The 26309-nt window shown below is 41.7% G+C and overlaps 2 protein-coding genes across 2 annotated transcripts in view; one reads left to right on the top strand and one right to left on the bottom strand.

Annotated features, from left to right (window-relative positions):
• The window catches only part of LOC123460245 (translation initiation factor IF-2-like), a 51780-nt gene extending 33509 nt beyond the window's left edge, over positions 1–18271 (bottom strand). Inside the window, exon 1 of the mRNA XM_045148379.1 lies at positions 17361–18271. Within this exon, the coding sequence (XP_045004314.1) occupies positions 17361–18271 (911 nt within the window). The remainder of the gene's footprint in view (positions 1–17360) is intronic.
• The window catches only part of Slc9a2 (solute carrier family 9 member A2), a 108461-nt gene continuing 100421 nt past the window's right edge, over positions 18270–26309 (top strand). Inside the window, exon 1 of the mRNA XM_004651784.2 lies at positions 18270–18570. Within this exon, the coding sequence (XP_004651841.1) occupies positions 18270–18570 (301 nt within the window). The remainder of the gene's footprint in view (positions 18571–26309) is intronic.

The following is a 26309-nucleotide window of genomic DNA, read 5'->3' as shown; positions in this document are numbered from 1 at the left end:
ATAAAATAAACAATATTGACCAACCCCTGGCCAACTTCATCAAACAAAGAAAGCAAGGAATCCAATTAACAAAATCAGAAATGAAAAAGGAGAGGTCACAGCAGACATCACTGAAATGGAAAAAATAATCGGGACATATTTCAAAATCTCTACTCTATAAAATTGGTTAACCTGGAAAAATGGATGAATTTCTAGACACCTACCACATCCCCAAACTAAACTAAGAGAAGATTAATCTCTTAAACAAGCCTATCACAAACATGGAGATTAAAAAGATAATCAACCCCCCCCCAAAAAAAAGTCTAGGACTGGAAAGCTTCTCAGCTGAATTCTATCAAAACGTCACAGAAGAACTGAAACCAATTTTTCTCAAACTGTTTCACATAATTGGGATAAGGGAATCATCCCCAACTCCTTTTATAAAGCTAGAATCACCCTAATACCAAAACCAAAGATGTAACAAGAAAAGAAAATGACATGCCTATATCCGTAATGGATTTAGATGCAGAGATTCTGAATAAAATACTCACAAACTGAATTTAGCAACACATTAAAAGCATTATCCACCTTGAGCAACTAGGCTTCATCCCAGGGATGTAGGGATGTTTCAACATATGGAAATCAGTCAATGTAATATACCACAAAAATAAACTTAAACATAGGAAACAAATGATCATCTCAATTGATGCAGAGAAGGCCTTTGAAAAAATATAGCATCACTTTATGATACAAACACTGGAAACAATAGGCATGGAGGGTTTATATCTCAACACAATAAAGGATATATATAAAGCTCCTAAAGCCCAAATAATACTTAATGGGGAAAAACTCAAGGAGATCCCACAGAGACCAGAAACAAGACAGGGGTGCCCACTCTCACCATTGCTCATCAACATAGTACTAGAAGTACTAGCCCAAGCAATAAGGCAGGAGAAAGAAATAAAAGGAATTCAAATTGGAAAGGAAGAAGTCAAATTACACCACTTTGCAGATGAAATGATCCTATACATAAATGACCCAAAAGTCTCCATCTCAAAACTTCTAAAGGTGATTAATTCCTTCAGTAAAGTAGCATGATACAAAATCAATGCACAAAAGTCAGAATTTCTATATGGAAATGACAAATATACAAAGAAACAATTGAGATCTAGGATATACAAAGAACTCAAAAAGTTAAATAATAAGGAATCAAATAAGCCAATCAAAAAATGGGCTATGAGTTCTTTGTAGATTCTAGAGATTAGGCCTCTATCAGTTGAATAAACCGCAAATATTTTCTGCCATTCTGTGGGTAATCTATTGGCTTTGCTTATTGTATGCTTCTCTGTAAAGAAACTCTTCAGTAATATGTGATCCCATTGGTTGAGTGACTGTTTAAGGTCGTGAGCTACTGGGTTTTTGTTCAGAAAGTCTTTTTCCATTCCTATTTCATGGAAAGTACTTCTTAAATTTTCTTCCATTAGTATTTGACTTTCTGGTCTTATATTGAGGCCTTTGAGCCATTTGGATTTGAGTATAGTGCATGGTGAAATGTGTGGATCAAGTTTCAGTTTCCTGCATGTGGTTATCCAGTTTGTCCAGCACCATTTATTGAAGATGATGTCTTTTTTCCAGCCTATCTTGTTCAGGCCTTTGTTGAATATCAAGTAGCTATAGTTGCTTGACCCAAAGCCCAGGTCCTCAAGTCTATTCCATTGGTCTATACTCCTGTTTTTATGCCAGTACCATGCTGTTTTTATTACTTTGGCTTTGTAATATAGCTTTAGATCAGGTATGGTGATGCCACCAGAGGTATTTCTTTTGTTGATGATATGTTTGGATATGCGAAGCCTTCTGCCTTTCTATATGAACTTTGAGATCATTTTTTCTATGTCTGTGAAAAACACTGTAGGGAATTTAATTGGAATTGCATTAAATCTATGTATTGCTTTTGGTAGGATTATCATCTTCACAATGTTAATTCTGCCTATCCAGGAGCATGGGAGGTCTTTCCATTTTCTCAAGTCCTCCTCAATTTCTTTTTTTAAGGTCTTTGTGTTTTCATTGTATAGATCTTTCACTTCCTTGGTTAATGTTATCCAAAATATTTTTTTTTGTTACTATTGAAAATGGTACTATGCCCCTTATTTCTTTCTCTGTATCTTTGTAATTTGCATATAGAAATGCTACTGATTTTGTGCATTGATTTTGTATCCTGCTACTTTGCTATAGGAGTTAATCACCTTTAGAAGTTTTGGGATGGAGTCTCCCGGGTCTCTTACATATACAATCATGTCATCAGCAAATACAGCTAACTTAACTTCTTCCTTTCCAAATTATATCCTTTTTATTTCCTTCTCCTGTCTTATTGCTTGAGCTAGGACTTCCAGTACTATATTGAAAACCAGAGGTGAGAGAGGACAACCCTGTCTTGTTCCTGATCTTAATGGGAATTCCTCCAGTCTCTCTCCATTAAGTATTATTTGGGCCTTAGGAGCTTTGTATGTTGCCTTTATTATGTTAAGATATGAACCAAACATGCCAATTCTCTCCAGTGTTTTGATCATAAAGTGATGTTGTATCTTGTCAAATGCTTCTTCTACATCTATTGAAATGATCACGTGGTTTTTAATGTTTAACCTTGTTTATGTGGTGTATTACATTGACATTGTGGAGAAGTAGGAACACTCATCCACTGTTGGTGCGAATGCAGGATGGGACAACCACTTTGGGAAGCAATATGGAGACTCCTGAAAAAGCTGACTATAGAGTTACCCATAGACCCAGTTATTCCCTTACCGTATTTTGAACCACACTTGTGTTCCTGGGATAAATCCCAGTTGGTCAAAGTGGATAATGGTTTTGATGTGTTGTTGGATTCGGTTTGTGAGGATTTTGTTCAGGACCTTTGCATCTAAGTTCATTAGGGAAATAGGCCAGTAGTTTTCTTTTCTTGGGGCATCTCTGCCTGGTTTTGGAATTAGGGTGATATGAGCTTCATAAAAGAAGTTGGGTACTTTCCCTGTTCTTCAATTGTGTGGTACAGTTTCAGGAAGATTGGTTTGAGTTTTTCCATAAAGGTTTGATAGAATTCAGCTGAGAAGCCATCTGGCGCTGGATTCTTCTTTTTGGGGAGGTTTTTTTTTTTATTATTACATTTTCAATCTCCATGAGTGTGATGGGTTCACTGAGGTGATTAATCTACTCTGAGTTTAGCTTTGATAGATGGTATGCATCCAGGAATTTATCCATCTCCTCCACATTATCCAGTTTTGTGGAGTAGAGGTTTTTGAAATAAGTCCTGATGATTCTCCCAATTTCACTTATGTCTATTGCGATCTCTCCTTTTTCATTTTGAATTTTGTTAATTTGAAGCTTCTCCTTTTATTGCTTGATCAAATTGGCCAGGGGTTTGTCAATCTTGTTTATATTTTCAAAGAACCAGCCCTTTGTTTTGTCAAATGTCTTAACTGTTTCCTTGAGTCAAACACCCCACACACAAAATGGGGCAAAGAGCTGAACAGGCAATTCACAGAGGAAGAAACACAAATGGCAAACACACACTTAAGAAAATGTTCATCATCCCTAATCATCAGAGAAATGCAAATTAAAACAACTATGTGATTCCACCTTACCCCAATAAGGATAGCAAACATCAAAAAAATCTAATGAAAGTAAATGCTGGCGAGGATGTGGAGAAGTAGGAACACTCATCCACTGTTGGTGCGAATGCAGGATGGGACAACCACTTTGGGAAGCAATATGGAGACTCCTGAAAAAGCTGACTATAGAGTTACCCGTAGACCCAGTTATTCCCTTACTGAGCATCTACCCTAAAACCTTCAAACCATAGGCCAGAGAGATTTGCCCAGCCATGTTTGTAGTGGCTCAATTTGTAATAGCTAAGAGCTGGAATCAATCCAGATGTCCATCACTAGAAGAATGGATAACTAAGATGTGGTATATCTATACAATGGAATACAGCAGTAAGAAAAAATGACACAAAGAAATTTGAGGAAAAATGGGTGAACCGAGGGCTGGTGAGATGGCTTAGCGGTTAAGCACCTGCCTGTGAAGCCTTTGGACCCCGGTTTGAGGCTTTGCTCCCCAGGACCCACATTAGCCAGACGCACAAGGGGGTGCACGCATCTGGAATTCGTTTGCAGTGCCTGGAGACCCTGGCGCGTCCATTCTCTCTCTCTCCCTCTTTCTCTCTGTCTGTCATTCTCAAATAAATAAATAAAGTAAAATATTTAAAAAAAATGGGTGAAGCTGGAACAGATCATCCTCAGTGAACTTACCCAATCACAGAAAAAAAAAGAAAAAAAAATCACCACATATTCTCACTCATCTACAGCACCTAACCTGAATCTACCCAAGATACCTTACCTACCCAGAAAGCATCTCATGGACTAGACACTAGGATGGATGGGGAGGGAGGGGAGGGCACAGAAGTGTGGGAAACAGTAATTTAGACCCCAATGGCAATGGTACCATAAAATTCTACTTCCTAAAAGGCAGACCAAATGGTTGAACCTTCACCAGGCCCTTATAGGAAACACCTGAACCACATGACACTGGAGAGGGTAGGATCAATCTAACCTAAACCTTCTACATCTTCCCTCCCTCCCTCTCCCTCTCTCTCTCTTTCTCCTCCCTAACTCTTGTACATTACTTATATTCTTCCTCATTTTCTAGTGGGCACTGACCTGTGACTCCCAGTACCAGCATGGGGCTATCATCCACAATGAGCTTTTGATCATAGAAACCTACAAGGTTTCCTAAAAGAATGACGGATTTCTGTCAGAGTACTTGATGACCCACCAAAGGTCAGTGGTAAGACCCTATTGCTGAAGACACCATATGCAGCTGACATGTAAAATGGAACACCATGGCTGGAAGCCAGGAGAGAGTCAGTCCCCAGACAGTCAGCATATCTAGTGCCAGAAGGTGCTACATGGGCGACTGGGGGAAGTGACCAATATCTGTCCAAGCAAGTCATGGCCCAACCTACTTAGCAACAAATAACCAGTTGTGATGCCCACACACGTGCAATAGTGGCACACAGCCTTGGTGGGGAACCAACTGCTCTTGATTTGGCTAACTGATCCCCTCAGTGGTACAGGACCCATAGCTGGAGCTGGGAAACAAGTCAGAATCATATCCAAACATAAACTCTCTCTCCAATATCAAGCTACCATCAATCATGGGCTACAAAGAGGGCCTACAACTATTAAACTCTCTATTAAAAAAAAAAAAAAACCAAAACAACTAAGGGTTATTTCATTTGTCCTGGAACTAACTTACTCTCTGTTGGAGAATCTGCTTCTCTTTTTCAGACAGATGTAGATCCTAAGGAGAGAGCCACCCCATCATACCTCAAAAGAGTACCGGTTGAAAATAAGGAAAATTAGTGAAATAAGCAACAGTGCTCTTTTTCTGATTAACCAGATACTAGCACAAGGTGGAAGGAGACCAACATAGAGAAAAATGAACTCCTAGCAAATCAGAGAGCCAGAGCCTCAGAGTCTCCCAACACCTCACCACTGAAGCAGACCAAAAATGAACCCAACATGGCTCAGGGATATTTTGCGGAACAGGGGACGGAAAGAATGTGAGAGCCACATGTTGGGTCAGGATATGCAGAGACATTTATCACACCAATAACTGTGGGCTAAGTACATAAGGCATGACCCATATACCTCAATAAGGAGGGGCCAATGGGGAGGGGGTAGGTCATGGATGAGCCTAATAATGGTACCAAACTGCCTGTATATACTGAATAGAAAACTAAATTTAAAAAGTAAATTAAAAAAATAAATAAAGAGACAAACGTGAAAAAATGGGTTATGGAGCTAAACATAGCATTCTCAAAGGAAGAAATACGAATGGCATATAAGCATCTGAAAAAGTGTTCTACGTCACTAGTCATCAGGGAAATGCAGATTAAAACTACATTGTGATTCCATCTCACTCCTGTCAGATTGGTTACCATCATGAAAACAAATGATCATAAATGTTGGCAGGGATGTGGAAAAAGAGGAACCCTTCTACACTGCTGGTGGGAATGTAATCTGGTCCAGCCATCGTGGAAATCAGTGTGGAGGTTCCTAAAACAGCTAAAGATTGATCTACCATATGACCCAGCTATAGCACTCTTAGGCATATATCCTAAGGACTCATCTCATTTCCTTAGAAGTACGTGCTCAACCATGTTTATTGCTGCTCAATTTATAACAGCTGGGAAATGGAACCAGCATAGATGGCCCTCAACTGATGAATGGATAATGAAGATGTGGCACATCTATACAATGGAGTTCTACTCAGCAGTAAAGAAAAATGAAGTTATGAAATTTGCAGAAAAACATATGGATCTGGAAAGGATTATACTAAGTGAGGTAACCCAGGCCCAGAAAGCCAAGTGCCACATGTTCTCCCTCATATGTGGATCCTAGCTACAGAAGATTGCGCTGCTGTGTGAGAAGGAAAATACTTGGTAGCAGAGGCCAGTAAGTTAAAAAGGAGATATAAAGGGAAGAGAAAGGAAGGGAGGAGGGTACTTAATAGGTTGGTATTGGGGCTGGAAAGATGGCTTAGCGGTTAAGTGCTTTCCTGTGAAGCCTAAGGACCCCAGTTTGAGGTGCGGTTCCCCAGGTCCCAAGCTAGCCAGATGCACAAGGGGGCGCATGTGTCTGGAGTTTGTTTGCAGAGGCTGGAAGCCCTCGCACACCCATTCTCTCTCTCTCCCTCTATCTGTCTTTCTCTCTGTGTCTGTCGCTCTCAAATAAATAAGTAAATAAATAAATAAATAAAAATTAAAAAAAATAGGTTGGTATTGTATATATGTAAGTAGAATGATTGAGATGGGGAGGTAATATGTTGGAGAATGGAATTTCAAAGGGGAAAGTGCAGGGGGAGGGTATTACCACAGGATATTTTTTATAATCATGGAAACTGTTAATAAAAATTGTGAAAAGATAAAAAATTAAATTAAAGTAAATTAAGAAAAAGAAACACCAAAAAACAAAGAAACAATTGAGGCTGTGTCATTTTCAATAACAACAAAAAACTAAATACTTTGTAATAACACAAACCAAGGATGTGAAATGACTACATAATGAAAATGTTAAAAAAAAAAAATAACCTCAAGAAAGAAATTGATGAGGACTTGAGGAGAAGATGGAAAGATCTCCCATGCTCCTGGATAGGTAGAATCAATATTGTGAAAATGGCAGTTCTACCAAAAGCAATATACAGATTTAATGAAATACCAACAAAAATATCAACATCATTCTTCACAGAGATTGAAAAAGTGATCTCAAAATTCATATGGAATGGCAGCAGGTCTCAGATATCCAAACATAACCTTAACTAAACAACAACAATAAAATCTCTAGAGGTATTACCATACCTGATCTAAATCTCTATTACAAAGCCATAGTAACAAAACCAGCATGGTACTGGCCTAAGTACAGAAACATAGACCAATGGAACAGAATTGAAGATTCAGACCTTATTTCATGTAACTGCAGCTACTTGATCTTTGACAAAGGATCAAATAATGCAGACTAGCTAAAAGACAGCAAAGAGTGCTGGACAAACTGAATGACCATATGTAGAAAAATGAAACTAGATCCACTCATCTCTCCAAACACAAAAATCAAGTCCAAATAGATTAAAGACCTCAATATAAGACCTGAGACTCTTCAAGTATTAGAAGAAAAAATAGGTGGTACTCTCCATGATACAGGAGTGGGGAAATACTTCCTAAACAAAACCCCAGTAGCCCAGGAAATTAAATAATCACTCAACTAGTGGGATCTCATGAAGCTAAAAAACTTTTGCACACCATAAGCAGATCCAATAGATTACTCACTGATTGGGAGAAAATCTTTGCCAGCTATGCCACAGACAGAGCCTAATATCTAGAATCTACAAAGAACTCAAAACTCTAAGCAATAAAAAAGAATCAAACAACCCACTCCAAAAGTAGGGCAGAGAACTGAATAGGGAGTTCTCTGAGGTAGAATTACAAATTGTAACACACAGTGAAGAAAATGTTCAGCATCCCTAACCATTAAGTAAATGTGAATTAAAATAACCATGAGATTTTTACCTTAATCCACTAAGGATGGCAATCATTAAAAAATCTAACAACAAATTCTGGCAAGGATGTGGGGAAAGAGGAACCCTCATCTGTTGTTGGTGTGAATGTAAACTTGTACAATGACTATGGAAATCACTTTGCTGATTCCTGAAAAGGATGAACATAGAGCTACCAACAGACCCAATTATTCCCTTAATGGCCATTTATCCTAATTTCTCCATGAATCAATGCAGAGATATTTATTTGCTCAACCATTGTTACGGTCCAGTTCGCATTGCTGGTAGAAATCACCCAACCATGAGCAACTTGTGGAGAAAAAGAGGTTTATTTTGGCTTACAGGTTCGAAAGGAAGCTCAATGATGGCAGAAGAAAATGATGGTATGAGAAGAGGTGGGCATCACCTCCTAGTCCACATAAGGAGAACAATGGCAACAGGAGAGTGTGCCAAACACTGGCATGAGAAACTGGCTATAAAACCCATAAGCCCACTCCCAACAATACACTGCCTCCAGGAGGTGTTAATTTCCAATTGCCATCAGCTGGGGAACCTAGTGTTCCGAACACCTAGGTTTATGGGGGACACCTGAATCAGGCAACTACAACTATGTTTATAGCTGCTCAATTTATCATAGCTAAGAACTGGAATCAACCGAGATGCCCATTATTGGATGAATGGATAAAGAAGTCGTGGTACATTTTCACAAAGGAATTTTACTCAGAGTAAAAAAAAAAAAAATGATACAATGAAATTTGCAGAAAAATGGAGAGACTTGGAGCAGAACATACTCAGGGAACTCACACAATCACAGAAAGACAAACGCCACATGGTATCACTTTTCTGTGGTTCCTAACCTGGACTTGCTCAAGTTGCTGTCATACCTGATAGACAACTCAAGGCCCAGACAATAGGGATGGTAGGGTTGCAGGGAGGGGAGAGAAACTGGAAGGTTGGAAACAAACACAAAATTAAATCCAAAATGAGCTGATACCTTAGAAACATTTATCCTTGGAGATAGCCTAAAAAATATAAGCCTCAAAAGGAGTAAGGGGGAAGCACCTGAAAAGTAAGACTCTGGTGATGGTGGGATGAAGTCTAAGCTTACAAGAATATTTTTTCTCTGTCTCTTACTGGAAATTCCCAGTACCAGACATTGGTTACTGATATGTGGTGTTGATCAGAGAGACGGATGAGGTCCTCAAATCAAAACAGCTTTCTGTCAAAGCACTTGATTACCTGCCCGAGGCAAAAGCTAATACTCGCCTGGAAAGATGGCTTAGCAGTTAAGCGCTTGCCTATGAAGCCTAACCCTGGTTCAAGGCTCAATTCCCCAGCACATACATTAACCAGATGCACAAGGGGGCACATGCATCTGGTGTTCGTTTGCAGTGGCTGGAGACCCTGGAGACCCTGGCGTCCCCATTCTCTCTCTCTCTCTCTCTCTCTCTCTCTCTCTGCCTCTTTCTCTCTGCGTCCTTCGCTCTCAAATAAATAAATAAAACACAAAAACCTTAAACAAAAAAAAGCTAAAACTTTATTGCTGAAGACACCATATGCTGCTGAAACAGTTCACAGAGAGTCCTGGTTGGAATTCAAAAAAGAAAGCCAGTCCACAGACAGTTAGCCTGTCTGTTAGTGCTGAAAAGTGCTACATGAGCTACTCGGAGGAAATAGCCAACAATGGTCTGAGCAACCAGAGGTCTAAGCTACTCAGAAGCAAATACGCTGACAGGATATACATGCCAGTGCAATAGTGGCACACAGCCTCAGTGGGTAACCAATAGATTTCTGATTGGCTAAGAGATCCACTCAATGTAAAGGAACCCTTATCTGGAAGTGAGAACCATATCGGAATCCTATGGAGACAAAGATTATGTTCTCCTGTGTTAAGCTCTTACTACTCTACTCTTTGGCTAAAAGCAGGGATTGTGGGCTGGAGAGATGGCTTAGCGGTTAAGCGCTTGCCTGTGAAGCCTAAGGACTCCGGTTTGAGGCTCGGTTCCCCAGGTCCCACGTTAGCCAGATGCACAAGGGGGTGCACGCGTCTGGAGTTCGTTTGCAGTGGCTGGAAGCCCTGGCACACCCTTTCTCTCTCTCTCCCTCTATCTGTCTTTCTCTCTGTGTCTGTTGCTCTCAAATAAATAAATAAATAAAAATTAAAAAAAAAAGCAGGGATTGCATACATCAAATTCTTCCTAAATTAATGCTTATCCCATTTAAGCTATGCTGACTTCTGTCTCGTGTCTATGAAATAAATACTTCATTTGGCTTTTAGGAAACAACTCATCTGAAGCTCTTATTTTGCAGTGTTCTCAATTGTCTTTATTGATTCTTTACCAACTACTTGATCTTGAAATGCTGGAGTGTCAATGGCCCTGGCTACTTTCTTTCTTCTACTAAACCTGGACAAAAGAGGTTGCCAGGTAGCTTCCAAAAACCAATATTCATTTCTCTCAGTAAAGAGTTAATGCTTGAGAGCCGAGCATGGTAACACATGCTTTTAATCCCAGCACTTGGGAAGCAGAGGTAGGCGGATTGCCATGAGTTCAAGGCCACCCTGAGACTACATAGTGAGTTCCAGGTCAGCCTGGACTAGAGTGAAAAAAAGAGTTGATGCTTGAAAAATCCTGCTCAGCCAAAGATTATTTTCAGTTCCTCATATCTAATTGTAACTGTTAGTCTAATTATATAAGCAGACATTACCTATACTCTCAAATTTTTCCATGTGCATAATTTTCTCTCTGTACCAGAGGTATAAAAACACCAATTAGGCAGCCTCTACCAGCTAGGTCCCTGAATGTGGAGCAGAACCCATCATCCAAACCTACCTCAATTCACCACTATGTATTACACTTCAGAGGAACCAGGAATTCTATTCATTAAAACTCTGTCACTTGGAGGGGGTAAGTTTTTCTGTAAGCACACCAGTATTTCTGTAATTAATCTGTCATCTTACTGGTTAATAACTCAGAGAATTCAGTCCATTCTGACACCCTGTCCCAAACTCAAACCTGAATACATAAATGTCATTGACAATCACTTAGAGGTCTTTTAGCCCTCTTACACTCACAAATTTTTAAACATTTTAATGAACATTTCCTCAAATCATCTCCTCTTTTCCTTCAACTTTACAAGGCTATCCCATTCTTCCCATGGCTCAGAGCAAAAGCAGCATGCAATTAGCTGATAAAATACCTGGGTTTATTTCATCCTCCTAATCTGATCTTTTGGGTAACAATGTGAACTGTACTACATAATAGAGTTCAAATATCTCCCAAATCTAACCACTTCTTCTGTTCTTGGTTACTATCACATTTAGTCAAATTAGTACTATTTCTTGCCTGCATTATAAAAAGCTGTAATATACATTTTTTCTTTGTACTTACTAGCCAATAAGTCCATGAAGGAACTGGAGAAATTCTGTTAAAATGGAAACTAGAATCATGACACCAGGCTAGTACTGTCCCTTTTTGTAGGTGTGTATTTGTGTCTTAACATGTGTGTGAATTCACACGCATGCATACTGAGGTCACAGGACAATCTTGGGTGCATTTCTTCAGGTGCCATCCTTTTATTTTTTTTAATAGGCTCTCTCACTGGTCTGAAACTGACCTAGCTGGGCTACACTGGCTCCACAGCAAGCCCCAGGGACCTGCTTGTTCCTATCTCCTCAGCTCTGGGATTAGAATCATGTGAGTACCACCATGCCTGGCCTTTATATTTACTTGAGTTCTAGGGCTCAAACCTATGTTCTCATGCTTGCAAGGTGAGCACTTTGCCAACTGAACTCTCTCCCCAGCCTCCCATAATTAGAACACTAATTCCCTTAAAACCAAATTAATCCTACGTGGTGGTGCATGCTTATAAGATCAGCTGTCTTCAGATTGAAGAGGATCATGAGTTCTTGGAACCCTTGGCTACATTGGGAGACCCTGTCTCAAAGGAAAAGCAAAGCACAAGACACAAATTGGTTTAGTCTTTAAAAGGTTATCATGATAAATCACCAAAGTATGACTTTAAAAAATATTTTTATTTATTTATGAGAAACAGAGAGAATGGGTGCACCAAGGCCTTCCTTCTGCCACTGCAAATAAGCTCCAGACACATGCTTCATGACTTTATGCGAGTACTGGGAAGTCAAACTCTAGCAGTCAGGCTTTGCAAGAAAGTACCTTTAATTGCTGAACTATCTCCCCAGTCTGAGTATCAACTTTGTATAGGTAAAGATTTTGAATTGTCATCATACAATTAAGAGTTTAGTAGTTGTATGATATAAGTTTCAAAGAAGAGATTTTAAAATATGATTATTTTACAAATATGAAAAGAATGCTGTGAGATATTGGTAGTTACTATTGGGGGAATTATAGTACAAATTGAGCATATCTAATCCAAACACGAAATGCTACAAAATCTGCAACATTTTGAGTGCTGATAATACAACACAAACAAACAAAACCCCCTATATCTCACCTCATGTGATAGTCAAAATGTAATAGACAAAATGCAGACACACTAAAAGTATTGTATAACATTGGAGTCTATGTGCAAAAGGCAAGTGTACGTGAAACATAAATGAAATTTGTGTTCAGACTGGGGCCTAAGAGATAGCTCATGAAGTTTTTGCAAATATTTTCTAACCTGGAGAGGAAAAAAAAAAATCCCACAGATTTCTGGTTGCAGACATTTTGGAGGTAAGATACTGAGCCTGCAGAGTCTAATGACAGAGCCAGTCCCTGGGCCCTGCTCCTTGCTCCGCACAGGCAGAGCTTGGTCACTGGAACTTCAGGAAGCACTAAGACCTTCAGGGAGAGCGCTGGCGCCCCGCTGTGGCGCAGGGGAGCACTGCCCTCAGGAACAAGTCACTTCCTCCCTGGGTCTCCACTGAGAGGTAGAGGTAACACACTCAACTTTCTGGAAGCCTTGCAAAGAATATGCAAATTATTGCTCTGGTTGCTCCTTCACTTGGAAGTTCCTTTAACAGTGTTTCCCAGCGCCCCAGGATTAATGTGCGAGAGCTGTGCTGTGAGCGCTGGCACACTAGAGCTTTCTGGTACAGATGGATCACAGAGGAGTCTGGCAGTAATGGCACCTACTTCTTCTGCATAGGTCACCTTTTTTTTCCCTAAGGGTCAGTTCCTCTCACACGAACTCAGCTGTATTCTCCTAATTTCTTTCTTTTGCTTATAGAAATGGTGCACGAGGTGGTACATGCATCTGGAGTTCATTTGCAGTGGCTGGAGGCCCTGGAACATCTAATTTCTCTATCATCTATCTATCTATCTATCTATCTATCTATCTATCTATCTATCTATCTATCTATCTGTCCCTTCCCTCCCTCTCTCTCTTTCTCTCTCAAATAAATAAATATAAGTAATATATATTTAACCCATGCATGGTAAAGCATGCCTGTAATCCCAGTGCTAGAGAGGCTAGAGGATCTCTTGGGTTTTCTGGTTCACTTGGGTGAACTTTGGGTTAAGTTAGAGATCCTGTGGCAAAAATCTTGGGAAAGACACCCTATGTCAACCTCTACCCTCCACGTATATGCACATATACATGTACCCATACACATATGCCCATGAATGCACACTAATGCACACATGCACACACACACAGGCACACAACAATGTATTTATAATGTATGTATAATGAAAGTAGGAGAGGGACTTGCAGGGAAGACAAAGGGGATCATCAATGGGTGTGGGAATAAGAGAGTAAGGGGTGACCATGATACAATGTATTCCATACATATATAAATGTTACAATGAACCCACTGTTAAATATGATTAACATATACTAATAAAAATAAGCAAAATTTTAAATGGTGGTAAAAGGTCTCTATTAACTGCATTGATACCCTAACAGACCGCTGGAGAACAGAGATCTGCTTATTGTATTTTGCCAAGAAGAATGTAAGCTCTAAGGAAATGTCTTCATGCTGTGTGAGGGTGGATCTTAAATCAGATAATTATGACTTCTGAAAATATGTAGAAATTCTTTAATACAACTGGAGCCTCACATCATTTGGGTAGAAAAGGGGAAAGTATGGAGATGTAAGAGCTCAATAAAGTGAACCAAGTAGCACTGGATGGACCCATGTTACGTGAAAACTGAGAAGCCTGGTAGTGTCCATCTGGAGCCTTGCCAAGAGGAAGGCCTGTCTAAGGTGTGCAAACAGGCTTCTCTCCACATCACACTTTCATTCATCTAGCACATCTAGTGTGTACTCATCATGTTCATAAGGGCTAAATATAGAGTGAGGCAAATAGATGAACTGTCTATCTTCATCTTTACAAAGCCTTTCTGTGGGAGACAAGCAAGATGATTGATTGCTGAAAAGTGCTTACAGATACTTAAAGTCAGGAGCCAGGTAAACCTATCTGGAGTTAGTAACCTTTGAGCTGAGTCCCCCAAGAGAACTTCTCAAAGTGAAGGGCACTGTTGAGAAGAAGGTCTTTTGCTTAGGGAACAGGATGTGCAAAGGCCCTGATGGAAGAGGGAGTGACATCATCTGCAGAGCTCATATAGTATGAGGGCTAGGGAAGGAAAGGCAGTGGGAGAGAAAGGTAGAGTGAATTTTAATAAATAATGGTAGGATTCTGGTCTTTCCAAATGGTTTTGAGAAGCTGTTAGGCTGTTAAGTTAGGGGAGCCATTATTTGATTCTAGTCTTTAGTTATTCCATGGGTACAGTGGATTATGCCTTTCAGAAGCTGAGATCCCTACATAGGACCCTTAGAGGAAATGGCTTAACTCAGCATAGAGGCTGTGTTAGTCCGCTTTCCTGGTTTCCACAAAGTACCCCAAATACCCATTTATAGGGACAAAAGATTGATTTTAGCTTTCAACTGAGGACCTTTTAGTCCATTGTCTCTTGGCCCTCTTGCATTTGGAGTCAGTGTGTCATAGTGGGGATACAGCAAAGAAAATGAGCTAGAAAATAAGTGCCAGGGGCCTTACATCCCTTTTGAGGTCTCCCCCACCCCTAGTGACCTAACATCCTCCTGCCAGGCTCCACTTCTTAAGGGTTCCACCACCTCATGGTAGCCACAGGTTGGTCACCATGTCTTTTGCTTAAGGACCTTTGGGAGATATTAAAGATCTAACTGTTATGGGGAAAATTGAATTCTTTGCTTTAGGATAAAGTTGAAAAGATTACTTTATAAACTAAACTTGATTTATCTACAAGATTAAATAAGAGATTTTTTTCCCAAATGTAAGAAAAAGTGGATAATTTCTCACAGTAATAGCACAGATTTATAATGACAATGATTATGACATCTGAAATCTACATGGTTACTCTAGGCAGAAATTCCAGAATGTAGATTTGTCATTCATCCTTTTGCTTATAGTCCACAACCATTCTTAAGAATGTCCCTGTGATTCAGATGACTAGAAATACTTGTCTAAATAGGTCTGCCTGTCTATTACTTCACGGAGCTTGTGGGACTTGTCTGCTTTGCTTAGTCTCAGTAAAACTTTATCTTGACATGAGTTTTTGAACAGTATCTAACGTATTCACCACTGTTCACTTAACAAAGAAGTGCAGCTGATGGGCAAGTAGGCATGGGGGGGGCGGTGAAACAAGCTTTGAAAACAACAGACATGGGGTGAGTTCCTTCCAGAACCTCATTTGATTTGCAAATGACTAAGTCTGTTATATACTTATGTGTCTACATTTGTTCATTTATAATTGACATACAAGAATGTCTTTCTTGGGCTGGAAAGATGGCTTAGCAGTTAAGGTGCTGGCCTGTAAAACCAAAGGACCCAGGTTCTATTCCCCAGGATCCACGTAAGACAGATGCACAAGGTAGCAAATGTGTCTGAAGTTCATTTGAATTGGCTGGATGTCTTTGGATTGCCTATTCTCTCTCTCTCTCACCCTCTGCCTCTTTCTTTCAAATAAACAAATAAAATCAAACATTATAAAATAATGTCTTAGGCTAGAGGGATAGCTTAGTGGTTAACGTGTTTGCCTGCAAAGTCAAAGGACCCAGGTTCGATTCCCCAGAACCCATGTTAGCCAGATACACAAGGGGGCGCACACATTTGGAGTTCCTTTGCAGTGGCTGGAGGCCTTGGTGTGCCCATTCTTTCTCTCCCTCTTGGTCCGTCAAATAAATAAATAAAAATAAAAAGAATGTTTTTATCTCTTTTGTTTGTGATGATTAACCACAATGCAAGTGAAGCACCTCTTCCAGAGCCTCCAGTGGAGATACACACAATTACGAAATAAAGGAGGGGCTGGAGAGGTGGCTTAGTGGTTAAGGCACTTGCCTGTGAAGCCTAAGGACCCAGGTTCTATTCCCCAGTAACCACATAAGCCAGATGCACAAAGTGGCAAATGCTTCTGGAGTTCATTTGCAGCCTGGTGTGCCCATTCTCTCTCCTGCCCCTCATCTCTTTATCTGACTCTTCTTCCCTGTGATAAAACAAATTATACAAAGAAGCAAAGGAAATCACATTCATTTGTAGCTCCTTTCTCACGAAGGTATGTTTGGCTTATAACGTCCATTAAAATTCCCCAGAAGAAGGAAAGAGCAGGGGGCTAAGTTTTGGATAGCTCCATGGTTCTTTTTAACAAGAGGAAACAGCCCTAGAATTCAGTCTCTTCCACATTTGAAAAACTGATGCTCTCAAATATAATAACTAATGGAATGTGTGTCAACACTGTGAATCATTCTCCCGTTTTAGGCCAGAATTGTCCTTGCATTACTTTAAGGCTCAAAGGTACCTGCTTCCTATTTGCTTTTGGTCAGATTTTGTTTTCTTTTTTCTTTTTTCTATGTCTCCCAGATTGTAAGAACCTTGAAAAAATCTACTTGGAATGTTGACTGGGTTCCAATAGTAGAAGATACATCATAGTACAACACAGAAAACATGAAGGAAAGAGAAGGATGTTATTCCATTAATATCCCAGGGGATATAAATGGCAAACTGGTCTGCTTCTGGTCCCTTTCCGTTTTTCACAGTAAAGATGCCTGACCTGGCAGGAGGCAAGGCCCTCATAGAAGACTAAGCTGGGAAGGAGGGCACGTTGGCGCTAGAAGGTCTGGAGAATCCCGCTCCCAACCAGGCCTTCCCAAACCACAGCCTGTCCTGTAATTAGCGAAGCAAGTCAATCTAAGCTAGGCAAATCACTGGTTTTCCATGAAATAATCACATTGCTGATGCCCTCGGACATGTTCACTTCGAAGACTAAAAACAGAGAAAGATGTTTTTCTTTTCCTAGAGCGTGGGGGAGGGAAGGGGCAGCGAAGTGGATACTGTTACCCTGGAGAAGACGAGGATCCGTGGGAGCGTGGGAACACTGGGTTCCACCGGGGTTGCGGTGCGCACAGAGAACACCTTGTATTCCATTTGCGGCTTCTCCAGCTTGTGGGGGGGGGGGAGGCGGGAATCGGGTCTTTTCTATTCTTTCTGATTATCCGGGAGTTCCTTTTCTGTGTCTGCCTGGGCAGCGCCAGGAATGGCGCGAAGGCACCCCTCTTCCACCCGGCCTCTCGCGCGTCAGGCGCACCTCGGTGTCTCCTTGTAGGGGGAGGGGGAAGACGGAGGGCGCACGCGTGGGTCGCGTCGGTCCCTTCCCTGGATGGACGGCCGACGCTGCCTCCGGGGCGGGGACAGCTCCGGCCACCGGGAGCTGCGCGGCGCGGCGCGACTCTCCCCACAGCTCGCCGGCTCCCCAGGGGTGGCAGGTCTCCTGGGTACTGGGCGCCGGCGAGAAAGGAGCTCAGCCGTCGCCCCCGCGGCCACCGGAGGCTCCACGTCCCTCGCGGGCACTGGCAGGTGCGCCGAGCCCCGGCCAGGTCTGCCTCCGCCCCCGCCTCGCCGCCCGGGCACCGCGCCCGCCCCGCCCCCGCCTGGCCCCCGCCCGCGGGCCGCCCGGGGCAGGGCCTGCAGCTGCGGCCGGCTCTCCGCGGCCCCGGCATGGGCGGGCGGCCGGCGGAGGACAGCGGCTGAGCGCAGCCCAGGGAGCGCGCGGTGGCCTCGCGTTTCTGTGCGCACCGCTCCCGGCGGCGCGCCGCTCGCGGCCCCCGCCCGCCGAGACCCGGCCTCGGGGAGCTCCGGCGGTCCGCCTGCTCGCCCAGCCGAGCTGTTGGCTTGATCCCGGAGCGATGCGCAGATAGCGCCCAGAGCTCCGCACCCTGGTTCTCTGCTGCGCCCTGGGCCGCCGACCCCATGGAACCCGCGGGTACCGGGCTGAGCCCGCGGGCGCCGCCGCCCCGGCTGCTGCCGGTGCTGGTGCTACTGCTGCTGGTGCAGGTGGCGGGGCCGGCGGCGGCCCTGGCGGAGACCCTGCTGGATGCACCCAAGGCCAGGGGCACCAGCTCCAACCAGCCCAGCCCAGCGAGCGTGGTGGCTCCGGGAACCACGCCGTTCGAGGAAAGCCGGCTGCCTGTGTTCACTCTGGATTACCCCCACGTGCAAATCCCCTTCGAGATCACTTTGTGGATTCTGCTGGCCTCGCTGGCCAAGATTGGTAAGAGAGTCGTGTGGGGAAAGGAGTGGTCACGAGGGGCATCTGGTGGATGATGACCCAGTAGGTGAGCAGTTGAACTGTGCGTCTTGGCCATCTGTCCCTGGACTGTCGCGGCAGCAGCGACTGATAGATCAACTTCTGCTTGTCGCAAATGTCCCTGAGAAGTCTCATGCTTCAGTCCTAAAGGGCCACTGGCCTTGAAATGCCCTGGGAGGACTAGCCCATAGAAATGTAGCGATTTGCTGCTGACTTTGAAGGCCAACTTTAACAGACCTCTGCCAAAGTTGAGGAAGACCTGTTTGTTGGGAGAAGGAGCTGGCAAGCAACAGTGTAAGGCTGATCACCTTGAAAGGCAAGGCAAGGTAGAGGCCCTCACCTAGGCTAAGCGTTGGAGGAGAGAGTTTTCTCTGGGACATAAGGCCATACTAATAAAGTGCATGGAAAGGGACCAGGGACACCTGGGTGCCTACAGCTGCAACTGGAGTGTCCTGTCTCCTCTTTTCTTGGGCTGTCACTCTCCTCAAAGTGTTTCCTTTACAGTTGAGGAGCCTAGTAAGGACAGACATGTACAAATAGTTAACCCACTTATCCCACCATCCTTGCCTTGTATTAGAAAGGAGGAAGCCCCCATGAATTTTCTCATCTCCACTCTCCTCCCCACCCCATTTTTTTATGTTACCATCATGGTGCTTTACTTTAGGTTTTTTTTTATTTTATATTTTAAAGGCTTAAAAATCTTAAAATATATTAACCACTGTTGTATTTATAAAGTCAAAAGAATGGAGGTGTATGCAGTCACTTTGTGAGAATAGGGATTTTTTCCACACAGGATGTCATCCTCAGGAACTTACTGATTAATGGGGAGAGGTACTGGTGATTATGGAGCATGAAATGCTGCAAATGCAATATGGCAGTGGACAGAGAGGGATGAGGGTTATGTCCTAGGGAGAAGTATAAACTGAGTTTTCAAAGATGACCAAAGTTGGTCCACTGGAAATGGTTATCTGAGCATTCCAGATAGGAATAAAGAAAGGGTTAGATGAGATGGAGGACTCAAAATCAGTGGCAGTGATGGTTCATAGCACCTGCAAGTAGGAATTAAGCTCAAAGCCCAAGGCACAGGTCCGGTTAAATTAATGGGATTCTAATGGCATTGAACAAATGAGCCCCATAGTAGCTAACTGGCTTTGCAGTCTGGTGGTACCTGGCCATTGCAGGATTGCTAGCTGCCTGTTTTAATTCGATCTGAACAATGGCATAAAGGACACAGACTTCCTCATCTAACAAAGAGCCACATAATCTTGAGGTCTTTAAGAATAACTGAGGTACCATCTCTGCCTATGGTCCTCATAGCATCCCTGCCCTGTAGGGGGTGCAGGTGTGACTACTCTCACTTAAGACAGGTGGAAACTGAAGCTGGAAAGTTTACACCCAGGGGCAACAAAAAAGTCAGAGCCAAATGCCATGTTCCCTGCACCTCCCCTAAGGCCCAGCCTCTTTACTGGAGGGCAGCTTGCACCTTCTCTTTCAGTGACTGTTTTTTACTTCAACACTCTCCTCTTTTCTTCACTCCTGATTATTTTAATCTGATTAATTACACTAATAACAGCCGCTAGTAGGCACTTAACTTCATTATCCCTAATTTTCACAGCCTCGGTCCTGGCTAGAGATAGCCCTGTTTTGTAGAGAAGAAAGCTGAGATGAGGGGAGGCCCTGCTGCTAGGTGGTAGGGCCAAGTTGCAGCCAGGTGGGTCTGATGTCTCATCTTCTCATCTACCCTGGAGGCTTGTCCTTTGAGGATTAGATATCAATGGATCTTAGGACAGGGCCTGTACATAGGGAGGGTGGCATCAGTGCTGCCACTGTTTGTGACAGTGGCAGAGAAGCAGAGTTTTGAAGCCAAGGGTGGTAGTGCATGCCTTTAATCCTAGTATTCAGGAGGCCAAGGTAGCAGGTTAGTAATGAGTTTGAGGCCACCCTGAATGTACACAGTGAATTCCAGGTCAGCCTACCTCAAAAAGCCAAAAAGGGGGTGGGGGGAAGAGTGCAGTTCATATACTGTGCTTGGCACTTGGGTTCCTTTTCCACCATCCTGGGCTGTTTGATGTTTCTCGCTTTGTGTTGTAGCCTGAGAACTCTTCCTTCCCGGGTGCCCATGTGTCATTCATCTTACTTCATTAATTTTAATTGTGTGATATTTGGTTCAAAGGTGTTCATGCTAGTGTGCCTCAGAGTTCACAGGTGCCTTGACTTGCCTGTTCACAGTGTTCTTAGTCCAGGCGTGTTTGTGTTCCTTGGTTCGGTTCTGCTTTACTTGTCACAACCCCTGCCGTCTCTGAATTGGACTTGACAATGGAAATTGTTACACGTTGTACTTGCGTTCACACCATTCACCTGCCTTCCTTGAATTCTGTGCTTCTCTGGCCACTGGGGCAGTGCATCCAGGACAATGCAGAGGTGAAAATAGACTCTCATATCTCCTGTCCAGCGAGAGGTCTGTGCATCCAGGTGCAGACTGCCAGCGTGAGGGGAAGGGAATGGATCTTACGCTAGAAGGTGCCAATTTAGCATCCCAAAATCTGATACTTGGGTCTTTTGCTATGTTGTTTCTCTTTTTTAAAAAATTTTTTAAAATATTTTTTTATTTATTTGAAAGCGACAGACACAGAGAAAGAGGCAAATAGAGAGACAGACAGAATGGGTACGCCAGGGCCTCTGGCCACTGCAAACGAACTCCAGACACGTGTGCCCCCTTTTGCATCTGGCTACCGTGGGTCCTGGGGAATCAAGCCTTGAACCAGGGTCCTTAGGCTTCACAGGCAAGTGCTTAGCCACTAAGCCATCTTTCCAGCCCTGTTGTTTCTCTTTATAATCAAGCTTCCTCTCATCTCTTTTGCCATGCTCTTGGAACCTACAAATACTAATACTAAAGAAAGACCTAATTCTCTCTCCTTGCCCATTCCCCCAACTTTTTGTTTGGCTTTGAGGAAGATTGTCTCAGTGTTGTAGGACACTTCCATGGGCCATTAAGCAGAAATGAAGTCATTGATTTTGCTTTTTTATTGCTGTTTTTGAAAAGCGATTATTAGGGGTATTTTACACACACACACACACACACACACACACACACACACACACACACACGTCATATTTGGGGAAGAGGATGAGTTCAGCCATGCTGGGGGGTGTGAGGCTGTGAGGGGACATGTGTCAACTCACACAGAATGCCAGAATTTCTTCTATTTGGAACATTTTTATGTAAGACCTGTTGTGCCAAAACTTCTTTATCCCAGAGAACACAGAGAAATATTACCTATGATTAATCTAAGTATGGATAGACAAGTTGCTCAGAGTGGAAACTCCTAATAACTTTGTAGAAGGTTAAAAAATAGCTTGATGGTAAATGTAGAATAGTTGTCTAGATTGCAGCAAATAATATTCTTAGAAATTTAACAAGAAAAATAAGAAATACAAGAAGCAATATTGAGTCAGCTGAACTTCTCATTGTTTTATCTGATCATTGAGGAAAATCAACTTCCTAACTATTTGGTTCAAAAAAGTAGCTTGGTAGTAATAAACTTTCCTAAAAGAATGATGATGGAAATTATGACGATGTTGTGTGTATGTAACATAGTTTAACAAAATAAACAAAAGAACATAGTAAATTTAGTACACCTTAGAAACGCTTTGAACATTTTGGCAGGAATTACTTTCTAGGTTTTTTTTTTTCTTTTAGAACTGACAATGTACACACATGATCTTATTATTATTTTACTTTGAATGTTTGTATTTTGAGCCACCATTGATGTTTGGATAAGGTTAGAAGCCCACGCTGTACCTGGCAAGTCCTATCTGCAAGGATGAGGTTGTACACCTGAGGATACAAGTTACCCAAAGAATGAAGCAGAGGCCAATTTCTCTGTGTTTTACAATTCTTAGCCCTACTCTGTGGCTGTGAAATGGGTGAAGTCTGTGCTTGTACTTACCTGACTGAACATGGCAGTGTATCCTGTCTCTGTTCATGGTCCAAAAGCAGAGCACTGGGCGCCCAGCTCTTTCAAGCAACAGGGCCCTGTCTTTGTCCCGAGCACCTATGCAGTGTTCCCACTCTGGGGACCTGGCAGGGGCTGGTCAACTTGCTCTTCCTGCACAGGCGTCAGCGGTCACCCTGTCCTTTTCATTTCCCTGGCCCTTCGATTTGGGGTTAGGATGCAGAATTTTTGCTTCTCTGTCTTGCTGCCTAGACAATAAGTAACTTGTAGTCTTATGATTTTAAGGAAAATGCCAAAAGCATTTCTATCCCTTACTGAGATATAGCCTGAGTCATTGGAAAATGTCTTTATTTTTACTATACTCTAATAAAACTATTACTAGAGCTTGGGGTTATTTTGACAAGATATATTTCATTACTTTCTGTACTATCTTTTGCTAAAGGGAAGCATGTTGTTACTCTTGGGGCCCCTTTGGATTTCATTTCTCCTTTTACTCACTCCATTTAAAATATGTTTTGTTTGTTTCTTGGGTTATTTTTGATATTCTGTTCTTTTCTCAATATGGCTACATGTGGATTGACTTAATTTTGCTGCCTTAGAGCTTGTTACACTTTTGTTTCTCAACTGCCTGTTCCAGGCTTTCATTCACCTGTCTTCTGTTTCTTATTGATTTTATCAAATCTTCTTTTCAGTTTACCATATTATATCCAGAATGTTTCTAACTTGTAGTTGACCTACTAATTAGATTTTTTTTCTCTTTTTTTTGAGTTTTCAAGGTAGGGCTTTGGCTAACACCAGGCTGAATTGGAATTCACTATGTATGTAGTCTCAGGGAGGCCTTGAACTTATGGCAGTCCCCCTACCTCTGCTTCCTAAATGCAGGGATTAAAGGCGTGTGCCAGCACACCCAGCTTCTCATTAGGTTTTTAATCTTAATTATATTTTAACTTAAGCTTTTTGATCCCTTTTCAAGTCTATCTACAATTCATTTATGTTGTTCTACTTCATTTGTTTACTTAATTAATACTAGTAACTTAGTTTTATTCATCTCATCATCACTTTATTCATTTAAACTATATTTATTTTGTAGTCCCCTTCACTGTTCTGGTCCTACCTCCAGTTTTGGGAGTGCTGATTCTTGCATTTATTACAGCTACCAACTTTGTTTCTAATGTGGATTGTAGTTTTTATTGTGACCTTAGGCTCACCAAAAAGATGTTTATGAAGTTGAGTCTGTTTTCCTTGTAAATTGTTCTTATAAAATGGTTTTGAGTGTTTTGGTTTCAGGGATCTGCTTTAGTTTTCATTTCTTAGTTTTTCTTAGGGTCAGCTCTCCTGTATGTCAAGTAGTATAAATACAAACCTTACACCTGTGTGTCATATGAACCTGAACCTGGAGTTTGCTACTTCACAGTGAATTTCTCCCTAGCCCAAATCCATTTAAAAAAAAAAAAAAGCTTGTTTCCTTTTCTTTTTCCCTAGCCACAGGGACTTTTTCCTCATTTCCTAGTTATTTAGGACATTGTAGCTTTTTGAGACTCAGATTAATGCCAGAGTCCTTTCTTTAGTGGCCTGAAGAGAGATGGCTTGTTCTGTGAGTGTTGGGATGCCAGGTACTGGCACACGGAGCATGCATGCACCTCTATGTCTAGTGCTCCCCTGGCTCAGTGTGCCTTGATTTCCTACCAGCACCCCTTACTTTAATTTCTCTCCTTGTTCCTGGCCTTCTAGGCATTTTCCCTTATGTTGAACATGGTAGCTAGATATAAACATTATGTATTTTCATTGAAAAAGCCTTCATTTGCATTAATATTGTTGTATACTGCAAGGATGTATGCACTGTATAAAGTTAATGACTATACTGTGCTTATGGAATATCACAATGGCTCTCAGTGTAAGAAAAAGCAACCATGTTTTTCTCATGATTTTTATCTGTAGGATGTAGATGTGTGACTATACTTATACTGCCTTTGTTTTATCATCAATATTTTCAGGCTTGGATGGAAGAGTAATAGCTCAGGAGTTGGCGTATTAGAAGAAAAGATATACCCAGATTAAAAATAATAAGGCCCAGTTGTGATATCAGTTCTGCAATTAAATTAGAAAAGTTCTTGGCACATCTTTAACTCCTTGGTTCTCCCATTTGATTAGTCAAAGTTGTGGTATAAATATATTAAAGATATATGTGTGTGTGTGTGTGTGTGTGTGTGTGTGTGTGTTTGTGTATTCATTTCCATATATTTAATATTTCTACATAGATGATGTAAGGAAAATGTTTATGACAAAGCTTTTACTTATAATGAAAAATAAACTTAAGCAAGTAAAGCACATGTTTATTATATTAAAGTGATGTGTAGGCATGTGTGTACTGTCATTCTAAATGAGACCAGCACAATTATAGGTTACTCTCGCAATTTTGTCTTTTAAATGTAATGAGTCACAATTGACATACTTCCTGCAATAATCCTGTACACTATACATCACTGTGACTTTCTAATCTCAATGTGTCAAGTTCATCCCCTGCCAGAAAATGACTTGGTTTCCTCTCTCTCTCTGTGATAATTCTACAGGGAGGACAGGGAAATTCTTCAGAAAGCTCATCATAGGACAGAGACAGGGTCATGCTTTTCAGATACTTCACAGTTATTTCTCTGTGATAGTATAGAAAATGAAACTCATAATTACATTTAGAAATTTCTACAGAAGACTGGGGAGTACAGCTTGCTAGTAGAGTTCTTGTTTAACATTAATTAGGACCTAGATTTGAGTCTCCAGTCCTGAAACATGGAAAAATACTGAAAATGGGCTCAGATTATCCATGCCTGCTCTTGCATAGGAATACACTGTAATGAAACTTGAGGCTTTTGTTTTGTTGTTGTTTGTTTTGTCTTGTTTTATTTGAGACAGATCTCATACAGCCCAGGCTGGCCTTGTATTTGCTTTGTAGCAAACAAAGGCCTTGAATTCCTGATCCTCCTGCCTCTGTCTCCCAAGTGCTAGGATTATAGGTGTATGCCACCATGCCCAGCCAAGATTTTGTTATTCATAGAAAGTTCCTTAGGCAATCACAGCACAGTCAAACAACTTCCTTGCCTTGTTTCTGTGACTCTGCTCCTGGGGATTCTGCTACTCAAAATTCCTGGACACGTTTTCCAGGAATCCATGGGTTGGGAAGCCTGAGCAGTATAATGCAACCAGTATTGTCTTTTCTAGTGGTCTTGGATGGAATAGACAGGTCAGACTCTCTCATACTTATTTTCATAAAATAATAATACCTGAAAAATATGATGGATTATTGCTGATAGGTATTTGGGCCACATGCTCTACATTCATTATTGTACTTAATCTTCATAGTGATGGAAGAAGTTAGGGCCATTATTATTCCTTACTTTGAAACACACATGAAAAAATAAGGGTTAGGGAGCTTAGGTAGATTATCCAGTGCATCATAGCTATCAAGGGCTAGAGGTGGGACAGCAGCTAGTTCTTTGTCATTGCTCTCGATCTGGTGCTGCCACACTGCCCCTCATGGAGAATGATATTAAAGAGCAGGCAACCTTCTGTGTCTGTGGGATTTGCATCTATGGAAGTGACCACTACTAGAGATAAGAACCATTAGAACATAATGTATAAATACTAAACACCTCAACATGTACAGATGTCTGCCTGTCATTATTCCCTAAATTATACAGTATAAAAATATTTATATAACACTTATATTGTGTTTGGTATTATAAGTCATCTAAA

The sequence above is a fragment of the Jaculus jaculus genome, chromosome 4 (assembly GCF_020740685.1).
Source record: "Jaculus jaculus isolate mJacJac1 chromosome 4, mJacJac1.mat.Y.cur, whole genome shotgun sequence".
In the NCBI taxonomy this organism is placed as follows: Eukaryota; Metazoa; Chordata; class Mammalia; order Rodentia; family Dipodidae; genus Jaculus; species Jaculus jaculus.
The sequence above is the reverse complement of the archived record's forward strand: the minus strand, read 5'-3'. Positions and strand labels throughout refer to the sequence as shown.